The 10,385-nt window shown below is 62.7% G+C and overlaps 1 protein-coding gene across 1 annotated transcript; it reads right to left on the bottom strand.

The window, feature by feature from the left end:
* Nucleotides 1-230: 230 nt before the first annotated feature.
* OVOL1 (ovo like transcriptional repressor 1) lies at nucleotides 231-10,148 on the bottom strand. Its single transcript, XM_047070055.1, has 4 exons — nucleotides 10,049-10,148; nucleotides 2,748-2,965; nucleotides 804-993; nucleotides 231-526 (listed from the first exon to the last, which is right to left on the bottom strand). The coding sequence occupies exons 1-4, from the start codon at nucleotides 10,146-10,148 to the stop codon at nucleotides 231-233; spliced, it is 804 nt and encodes a 267-aa protein (XP_046926011.1).
* Nucleotides 10,149-10,385: the final 237 nt, after the last annotated feature.

The raw sequence follows: 10,385 nt of genomic DNA, 5'->3' as shown, positions 1-10,385 counted from the left end.
AGCCTTGGCCTCACGGCCGCCCCGTACTCACACGTGTCTGCCCAGGCTCGGCCCGGCCTCTGCCCGGAAGACAGAGATGCAGCCGCGAGCAGAGCTCACTCGATGTGGCGCCTGAGTGAGCACGTGTGCTGGGGGGCTCCGGTGGTCCCCATCGCCGTGTCCGGCAAGGGGTGGCGGCGGGAGGACCGGGCCAGGCAGCGGGGAGGGGGGCCCAGGCCGGGCGGCACCGCTCACAGGTGGTGGTTGCTCTGTAGCAGGGAGGTGACGGTGCTCTGCAGGGCCACGGCCACCTTCTTGGAGGTCTTGCGCAGCAGCGGGCTGTCGGGGTGGTGCTCCTTCAGGTGCAGGACGTGGCCCTCCTGGCTCTCGGACGTGCAGCCACACTCCTCACACACGTACAGCTTGGCCCGCCGCTCCTTGTACGCGTACTTCTGCTGCACGCCGTGGATCTTCTTGAGATGAGACTCCAGGGAGCAGCGCTGCGTGAAGGCCTTGTCGCACAGGCTGCATTTGTAGGGCCTCACGCCTGCAGGGACGGGGGGGCCGGTGTCAGGGTCCCGACAAGGAGCCCGCCGGCAGCTTCCCTGACTCAGGAAGGCCGGGCCACCTGACACCGGAGAAGAGGAACAGAGGAGGCCGTCCGCCTCCGGCTCCCCGAGTGGCCTCACCGATGAGCTGAGGAGGACCTGGGGCCTGAGCTCCGAGGCGCCCCTCCGAGGCCGCCCCGTCGCCGAGGTCCCCCGCGTGGCCCTGGCCGGGCAGAGTCTGGGTGTGCTCGCTCCCGGCCAAGGGGCTCCTCTTACCGGTGTGGGTGCGGACGTGTCTCTTCAGGTCGAATGTGTCATTGAAGCCCTTCCCACAGTAGGTGCAGAGGTGCCTCTTGACGTCATTGTGACACTTCATGTGGCGATTCAGCATGCGCTGGTAGGTGAAGGCCTTCTGGCAGATGTGGCAGGTGAAGAGGTCACCGCCGGCACTGTCCCCGAGGGTCACCTGCAGGCGAGGACGGTGTCGGTGACAGATGACCAGGAGCCGTGGCTCTAGTCCACACAGCAGGAGGACACAAAGCCACCCCCGCCTCCCGGGGGAAGCCGCGCTCCACACCTCTGGGCCCCCAGGCCCGCCGTGGTGGGGCTGGAGGGCACCTTTGGGTCAACAGTCGGGCCTCCTGTCCGGTTCCCAAATCCCCTTTCGCGGTTGCCGCGCGGCCCCTTTACCTTCTCCAGGGACGGGCAACTGACTACCTGTAGAAACAGCTGGTTCGCCATCACCTGGTAGAAAGGTGAGCTCCGATCTGCGGCTCTCCACCTCTGCCCTCTGACCTCACTCTCCGAGGGGATGTCCGCCGCGCGGGCCCTACGGCAGCCCCCCTCGGCCCAGCCTGGAGGCCCCCGGCTTTGACCCGAGCCGGGCCCACCACAGCATGACTCGCGTCCCTCTGCCTCCTCACGACTCTCTTGCTTATAAACCCTTTCCTTTTTCTTTTTTTTTGTGATTACGGAAAACCTCACATCTCCGGTGTGGAGATGAGTGCCTTAACTGTCATGTAGGGCCGGTCTTGCTTTATCTTTCCCTCCCAGCCTCCCCCCGCTGCCCTGGATCATTGGGAAGAAAACCCCGGCCACCCTCTGCTCCCCGGGCACCTGTCCAGCACCTTGGCCAGCACGGGGAGACGTGGTCTCCACCCTCCGCCTCGGTTACCGGCACCCCCTCCTGAGCTCCCCGGGCACCGGGTCACCCCGTCACCCCGCACCTCCTCCTCCACCGCTTCTGGCACTGGGGCGATGCCGCCTGTTGCTAGCTAGTCGAGACCTTTTGGGTCAGGACTCGCTCCTCCGGCACATCTGCCATCCTGGGCCCTCTGCTCTCTCTGCACCGCCTCCCTACCCACCAGGATCCAAGGGACGGGAGGGAGGCCCGCGAGGGCTCAGGGGCACCGCGCCGGCTCTCTGGCCAAGCACCCAGGACACGTGTGGCTGGTCTCCCTCTAGTTACACACACTTGGCCCCCACAGGGAAGAGAGGAAGGAACAGCATTGCACTGCCAGCTTTCTTCGGCCCTTTGGCACAGAGAAAAGGGCTACCAGAACCCTGCCACTACATCACCGCTGGCGGGTGCTTCTGGATCCTAGAACTTTCAGGAACGCGGGCCTAGCCAGGGACAGCCCTGCTGTCTGCGCGCTCCTCGAAAGCAGGGGCCCACGCTCCTCACTGCCCCCGCTGCTGAGCACAGCTCCCCAGCTCTCGCCCCAGACACCGGGCCTCATGCGGAGGGGGCCGGAAGTGGCACACCCGGGGAAGGTGGAGGCCGCCGGGCACAGGCCTCAAGAGACAGTTAACCACCAGGTGGACTCCAGAGCTCACTCCGATGCGGCACGGATGGGAACCCAGGAGAAGGCGCTGAGCCGGGCTCACGTCTCCATGGGACTCGCTTTTTCTGGGACTCGCAAAGAGGTGGCTCCCCTTGAGGCCAGAAACAAAAGGAAACAACCCCTGGAATGGCCTCCAGAGGGTGGGATGTCTCTTGCACCCCGCTGCTCCTTCTCAATGTATGACACTGTCCCATCGGACCTGCTTCTCTTCTTTTCCGTCCCCATCTGTGCCTTGCTGGGTTCACTTCTCTACGGGACCCTGGACCCAGATGCAAGGCCAGCTACTGCCTAGGTCTCATTTGTGCCACGTCTTGTGGGCCGGACACAGGACTATAGACACGCTCCTGGTCCTTGGAGACAGTGTGAGGGTCGGTACCTTCATTTTGGTGCGCAGGAAGCCGTGGTCTCTGTTCTGGGGGTCTGCCAAACGACTCATGTCATCAGAGGGCAGCTGGGCTACCACGCAGGGCCCAGGGGCCACACTATAGCTGGAGTCCCGAAGGCTCATGTCCAAAACCAGGGGGCAAGACGGGGGTTCAGCCACTGACGGCTCTGGCTCCCGGTAGGGCTGTGGTGGGCAGAAGCCCAGACTGACTGCAGAGAGAAGAAATGCCAGGTGAGGGGCTTGCTGGGGAGAACAGGACCCTGTGGGATTTCAGGAAGGTTGCCTGGCAGCGGGCTGCCCCTTGCAGGCAAACGGCAGAGCAGGGCTGCCCCCGGCCCATACATGCTGCGCCTCCCTCCCGCCCCATTAAGGTAATTACAGGTGACGCCGGCCAAGCACCACAGCCCACAGGCCTGCCCGCTGAGTAATTTGTGTCTTAGCGGAACTGGGAGGGCCCGACCTGCCCTGCCAATTATCCCTCCAGAGTTGTCTGCCTGCCCCACCTGGGCCAGTCCCTCTGGATTCCGGGCCTCATCCACGCTCCTGCGTGGACAAGGGGCACCACTGGAGGCCCTGGGCCCAGGGGTCCACCCCTGCCCCTGAAGGGTCCCTGGTGGCCTGGGCCACTCTGGGCTGCTTCTTTGGGCTGCTGGCCTGGGGCGGCGGGGGGTGGGGGGGGGGTGTTGAGTGGTCCTCCAGGCTGGCGGGTGTCGCTGTTGCCAGCCATCAGGGTTCTAGGCTCCCCACTCCCACTGGCCAAGCTCGGCAGGCAAACAGGCCAGGTGAGGTGGGGCAGGGAGGAGGTCAGGGAGCAGCAGGTGGATGCGGTGTAACAGTCTCCTGGGCGGCCTGCCCGGCGGTTGCGCAACCCTCCCCTACAGCAGGGACCGCTTGCTTGCTCGTGGCACAGCGAGGGCTGGGCTCCCAACCTCCGCCCTCCGAGGCGCCGATACCTGGCAGTCCTTTGACGCGGCCGCTCCCCACGGCAGACACCTCACACTAAACGGGGCCAGAGAGGCTTGGCCCCAGTGCGGAGTAGAGAAGACGAACGGCTGCCTCAGTGACACACAGGGTACGGGTCTCAGAGCCGACAGAGCTGGGGCAAACGAGCTCATGTTTTCACTTATCGGTATCTTTCCTCCCAAAAGGCTAAACTCTATTATACAGTTGACCCTTTAACAGTGCAGGGGATAGGGGCCCTGACCACCACCCCTCCCCATACGGTCAAAAGTCCGAATAGAACTTTTGACTCCCCCAAAACTTAACTACTCATAGCCCGGAATCCTTAGCGATAAGAGATACAGTTGACTAACACACATTCTGTAGGTTACATGTATTATAACAATAAGCCAGAGGAAAACGTGTTAGTAAGAAAACGGTAAGAAAGGGAAAATGCAGGGGCGCCTGGGTGGCTCAGTCGGTTGAGTCCGACTTCAGCTCAGGTCATGATCTCGCGGTCCATGAGTTCGAGCCCCGCGTCGTGCGCTGTGCTGACAGCTCGGAGCCTGGAGTCTGCTTCGAACTCTGTGTCTCCTTCTCTGTCTCTGCCCCTCCCCCATTCATGCTCTGTCTCTCTCACTCTTAAAAATGAATAAATGTTAAAAAAAAAATTAAAGAAAGGGAAAATGCATTCACTGTACTGTATTTATCAGAAAAAAATCCACATAGAGGTGGGCCCGTGCAGTTCAAACCACATTGTTGTTCAAGGGTCAGCTCTGCTTAAAGCCCAAAAGCTGGGAACATTTTCCAAGCTTCAAAAGGAAAGGTCAAGAAGGGTAAAGGAAGGAAAGGACGAAGGTCTTCAGGGAGAAGGACTCAGGAGGCTGAGTCAAGGTCTCAGATACGAACAAGGCCCTCAGCACCCCCTGCCCCAGAGCTGGTGAGACAGAGAGGACCAGGACCCAGGGAGGGAGGGGTGGTCCCAGGGCAGGAGGGCCACTGCCCTCCCGTCTTCTCCCGGGACACCGCAGGCAAGGCTGGAGGTGGAAGGCAGAGGAACGTACTGATGGAGAAAGGGTGAATATGAAAGCACCCAAGTTTCGGGAGAGGCCCTGGCTCTCGCCCCCTCAAAACACAACAAAGGTCTGACAAGGGCAGAATGTGCCCGCCTGCCGCCCAGAACCCGTTCTGCTGGCACTGGCGTCTGCCTGTCCAGGGGACTTTGATGAGCCACCTCATTCCGGGAGTTGATTCACCAGTGCCTGGCCCTGGCCTGGCCTCTGAGCTGGCGTGGCGCCTCTCTCTGGACGCCGGGAGGCTGGACATCAGGCCCGAGCTCTTGGGGTCCCTCCGGCCTGCCCACAGCGCTGGCTGGCTGTCTGTGTGCACAGGAGGGGGGCTGGGGGAGGGCAGGGGTGTGTCTACCCCTCCCCTTCTGATGCCGGTTTACCAGCCACCGGAGATCTTGGCCAAGAACTCAAAGCTGAATGACAATTTCCATTTCTCAATCCAGGTAGAGACAAACAGAAACCTCTACCCTCTTCTGTCTCTCGGTATCGCATAGCCTGAGCGAGGCTCCTGAAAGCTGGAGCCCGGCCACACCGCCTGCACAAGGAGCGGCCGAGGGCGGAGTGACGGCAGGTGAGGGCTAACCAGTTTGTTCGTGCTCAAAGTGAGTTGTCACTTTGGCTCCCTTGCTCCACTGAGGGGGTGGCGGTGAGGTGTTCACGGCTAGGGTTCCAAGGGTCCAGGCCGGTTTGGGAGAACACCCGCTTCCTGCCCCCGCCTCTTCCGTTCCACAGAAGCCTGGCGATGCTGGTGCTGGGGAACTGGGGACAGGGAGCGAGCCTGCCCGGTCTGGCCTCGGAGCTGCCTCTACCCTGAGCCAGGGGCAGGGGAGGCCGGACGCACCGCCACTCGGCTGCCAGGGTGGGGACGTTTGCCTCATCCCATCCACCCCGCCAAACCTGTCTTCCCGCCACCCCCGGGAGCATGGCCCTGCCGGGCGGCCGCACGCACAGGGCGTGCTCAGGGCATGCCGCTCCTGTCACTGGGTGTCACTGGGTGGCCGGAGACAGGAAGCAGAACTGGTCGGGCCCTGCTTGTGCTGCTCTCTGTCCCCTAATTAGACGTTTCCGGCAAGGCGGCGGCTGTGGCTACTCATCACCCGCCCACAGCTGTGGAGAATGGCGAGGCCGCACCAGCCTGGCCCTCTCCCTACTCCTTCAGGGGTTCGCGGGTTCCCCTCGTGTTGGCCCAGCTCGCCTCCACTGGATGATGCCGAGGGCCGGGCCGGGAGCAGCTTGCCACCCGAGGCCCTTCTCCTCCTTCCCCCGGCAAGCCCCGCCTCCCTCAGACTGAGAGCTGCTGGCCAAATACTGGACAGAGGGCCAGGTCCTACCCCTACCCAGCAAGGCCTCAGGTCGGGGCCGGGCACGGGGCCCGGTGCCGGCTCCCCAGGGAGAGCAGGTAAAGCAGATGTGAGGACCCAGCCTCTGACCACACGGGGGCCGCTGCTCGTGCTGACCCGGGGTGTGGTTAAGTCAGCTCTGAACGGGCAGGGACAGTGTATCAGCACGGCCCAGGTTGGTGTTATCAGGGAAGACAGGAGTCCCCCGTGCCCATCTCCCCCGGCCCCAGCAGGTCAGCTCTCGATGCCCGAAAGGCAGCGAGTGCCAGCCAGGTGGCAGAGGCGGGCGGCCCTGGAAACACAACGGGCCGGTTGCTCAGCCCATTGTGCCCACTCTGAATGCCAAGTTTTTCTCTCAGGCAGTATCTTTTCCCCCTTTCCCAACTGCCTGTCGTGCCGCGGCCACAGCGACGCTAACACGGAGCACCTGAGCCCTCACACCAGGGCGGATGGCCCCGACCGACCGGGAACTGTGCTTCCCTGCGCGTCCTTGCCGCCCTTCTGGCCACCACAGGGCCGCGCGCCCCTGTGGGACACCACCCTTGTCAGAAGTAACCATCGGCAGTGGCCACCCTCCGCTCTAGTCCTCCCTGCGCCCGGAGGCCTTGCCCTCACCTGCTTTCTTTCTGGGACAAATGGTCTGGCAGGAGTCTGCCTCGGGTCACCCCAGCCTGGAGCAGTTTGGCAGCTTTGGGAGACGGCGCCCCATGGGACAGGCAGGAGCCCCATCTAGGCCACTGCCCGGGCCCAAGTTGCTTTTCTGTCTCCATCCATGTCTGGCTTTCTATGCTCCCTGCCTCGCTCCCTGGAGAGTGTGGCAGACGTGTCCTTCGCTGCCAGCACTTCCCAGGAATGACAAGAATGATCCTCATTGGAGGCCTAATTTCCCCCCACCCACACACATATACTCTGGGGCCCAAAGATGACCGAGAGGCCTGTCCACCACGGCCGGACAAAAAGCGGCTCCCTGGGACAGGCATGTGCTGGCGAACTGGCAAGATAGACAAGAGAGGCCCCAATGCGGAGAAGGGGGCGCCTGGAAGAGGCCCTGGGACACCCACATCTGGGAGCACCTCATTACAGCTTCTAGGCTGTTTCCGGGCTCATCTCTCTACCCTCAAGTACCTTCCTGGCTTTTCGTTGTTCCTCAGCAGGGGCTGGTCGTGCGGGGTTTCCCCAGCATCCCCTTCAGTGCAAGACATGGAATTTGGGCCCTGGGTACAGGTGCTTGGGCTTCTCCTCAAGAAACCAGCATTAGTCCCAGCACATTAATACTGACACTACAAAGGAGAAACGCTGGGGGCGGGGGAAGTGAAGGGCTCAAGGCCAAGCTCTTGGACCCAAATTGGTAGCTGTTAATCTCCCTTCCACTATGACCTTTTAGCCCCATGTGCCCACTTCTGGGCTTTTTCCTCAGCTTTGGAAGGAGAGTGAGGCCAGGGAAAGGTTCTGCCCTGGGGGTGGGAACTTCTAGAATTGTGTCTCAGGGAGAGAGGCTGGAGTGCTGGTCAGACTGGAGCCTTGGGCCTTCAGTCGGTAAAAGTGCCTCCTTCCAGGCGCTCTCTGATGCTTTAAGGGTCTCAGAGGGCCCTGGCAGGAAGGTCAGACCTCAAGTATTTCACTATTCCCCAGCTTCAGCCCCCCCTCCCCCAGTGCCTCTCACAGTGGGAATGGGGTCAATGCTTAGCTGGTCACAACGTGCTGAGTCTGTGAGGTGGGGTGAAGGAAACGTGCCCAGCCGGCTCCTGGGGTCATGGTCGGCTAGTGATGGAATGGCTCAGCCAGGGGACAGGCCACCACAAAACACACTCCCCACTCTCCAGCCAGCTGAGGCACCCAAGCGTGGCCCGAGAACATTCCCTTTCTCATTTCCAAAACCTGTGGGAAAACTCTCCAATGGGCCACGTGGCCTTTAGAGGCTAAATTAAGTGCTTTGCCTTCTACCCTGGGCCTCACCCCACAGGACTCTCCCTCCCCAAGACAATGAGAGCAGATTGTCACCTGTGCCCTCCAGGTTTCGACCCCCTACCCAACATCTGGGCCAATCCCCTCCATCCTGTGTGAGAGGCCTGCACATCTCCCCTCACCTGGACAGCAGCAGCGGGGTGGGGGGGGCACAGACCACCCAGAAGCCTTCCTCATCACCCGCTGGGACAGCCCCTGGGGAGAAGCCTCCCCCACCACTCCCACTATGGCCACCAGGACCGTGGTGGGGAAAGGTGGGGAAAATCACCAGGATGCAAGGAAGTCAATGATTTGAACGAACGGAATTTCTTTGTCCTTTGTAAAAGTCAACACATGATCTGTTACTGATTGGGATGTGAAATAAAACTAAAAATAACAGCACACCGAGTCTCCTGCAAGGCTCAGCTCACCTTTCACACAGTCCAAGTTCAGTTTATCAGATCCGAAGGAGCAGCTAAGCAGCAATGCAAACACAGGTGAGGGAGGAGGCAGGAGCGAAGAAGGGGGCTCCGATCCTCTCCCGGCCCTTTGGGGGTGGAACAGCCACCCCGCCAGGGAACTTGGGCAGGCAGAAAGCTATAAACAGCATCCGGGCCCACACCCTAATCCACCTCAGGTGAGCTTGCCTTTTGTCTCAGTTTCCCCTTGTTTTAAGGAGGCCGTAGAAGCAGCTTTAAGATAAGGTTAAGCTGGGAAACATCCCCAGCGCCACAGGCCATTGGATCCTGGCAGATCAGGCCACAGAAATCTCATCACTACACCCACTGTCTCCACCAATTTCTTCAGGAGAGAAACTGAGGCAAGAGCCCTTCCAGGGCCCCTCACCGCCCTCATTTCACCACTTTCCTACAAGGCCTGGGGCGGTGCCAGGGAGCCTGCAGATCAAGGGTCAAAGTCGGTTGGTTAATTACAACCTCTCCCCCCACCCCCTTGGAGGCTCCGGGCAGGGTGTGGGGAGGGGGAGCTCGGAAGGAAGCTGGCTTTGTCCTGACCAAGGGGGGTGGAGGAGGACAGAAGGCACGAAAATGTTCTCAAGGCTTCCAGAGGAAGATGCCATTCGAGAAACAACTCGGCTTACTCATTCAAAGTTGACTCCGACGCTGTCAAGGCGTCTTCCAAAAACAAGCTGGGCGCACCAGCTCCCCCCACCCCGCCCCCGCCCCGGGGCCTGGTCCCTCGGCCGTGGGATGGGCTCCTTGCCACTCACACTTGCCATCAAGTGTGTCCTCCGCGAGGCTGAAGGAGGCGCGTTTCTAATAGCGGTGGGACCGGATCCCACCTTGGTCTTCAGGACAAGCGGGGTGCGGCCGGGCGCCTGCCCCACGGTCTCCGCGAACTCTGCGGGGCAGCTAGCCGGGAGCCCCCCTCGGCTGCCCGACCCTCACCGCGACCTTCCGGCCCGCAGAGGACGAGAGGCGGCTTAAACTGCGTCTTGTCTTACATTTCGCACAAATTTCGGCAGAAACTCCAACTCGCTCCCTGCCCCCCCCCCCACGAAGTGGCATCGCTCCAGTGCCCTCCTCCCGCCTCATAAAAGTCCCGGCTTTGCGGATTTACGACGTGAGAGTGGAGGGTCGCCTGAACGGTGACACACCCCGTTGCCTCCCTTGCGCCTCGGCTCGGGCCGGTGGAGGGGAGGGCGGCACCGCGCGGGGCCGCGCGCCTCGGACCCGCCCGCCCCCGGGCCAGTGGCGGGGCCTGGGAACGGCTCTCGCCCCCTCCCGGCGGCCCCCGCCCCCACCCGGCGCCTCCGCCGCCGCCCTGCCCTCCCCTCCCCTCCCCTCCCCCTGCGCCGCGGGCTAACGGGGCCGCGGCCGCTTAAACATTAAATCGGGCGCCCCGGCTGCGCCGGCCCCCGGGCGCCGCGTCGCTGCGCCCCGCACGCCCGCCGCCCGGACGGGCCTCCCGGCTCCCAGCCCCTCGGGCGCCCCGGGCTCCAGGGCAGCGGAGGGCTCGGGGCCGCGGAGCGGCGCCTCACCTGGCACGTAGATCTCGCCGCGCTCCTCGTCGGGGAGCTCGCTCCAGTTCCTCTTGCACGTGGAGACGCACGGCTTCTTCACCAGAAACGCGCGGGGCATTTTCGAACCCTGCTCGCCCGGCACCGTCCGCTTCCGTAACCAGAGCCGGGAGCCGTCCCACCTTTCCCGGGCCGAGCCGGAGGCGAGGGAGGGGAGGGGGCAATTCAGGGAAGGAGTGGCCCAAGTGCCCCGGCGTTCCTCGGGGAGACCGTGCCCGGGACGGCGCGCGCCGGTTTCCAACTCCGCGGGGCCGTCGCCGCCCTCCCTCGAACGGAGGCCCTCGCGGCCAGGTGCACC

The sequence above is a fragment of the Lynx rufus genome, unplaced genomic scaffold, assembly GCF_022079265.1.
Source record: "Lynx rufus isolate CCGP_SWC_20201006 ecotype Redwood Valley unplaced genomic scaffold, mLynRuf1.p SCAF_9, whole genome shotgun sequence".
Lineage (NCBI taxonomy): Eukaryota > Metazoa > Chordata > Mammalia > Carnivora > Felidae > Lynx > Lynx rufus.
Note: the sequence above shows the minus strand (reverse complement) of the source record. Positions and strands in the feature narration are given on the sequence as shown.

What these genes read in the sequence shown, in the direction of transcription:
- OVOL1 (XM_047070055.1), bottom strand. Translation starts at nt 10,148, where the DNA reads ATGCCCCGCGCGTTTCTGGTGAAGAAGCCGTGCGTCTCCACGTGCAAG. An exon ending in CGGCGAGATCTACGTGCCAG is followed by an intron (nt 2,966 to 10,048) that starts GTGAGGCGCCGC and finishes TTCTCTCTGCAG; the next exon opens with TCAGTCTGGGCTTCTGCCCA. An exon ending in ACACGTCCGCACCCACACCG is followed by an intron (nt 527 to 803) that starts GTAAGAGGAGCC and finishes CCGTCCCTGCAG; the next exon opens with GCGTGAGGCCCTACAAATGC.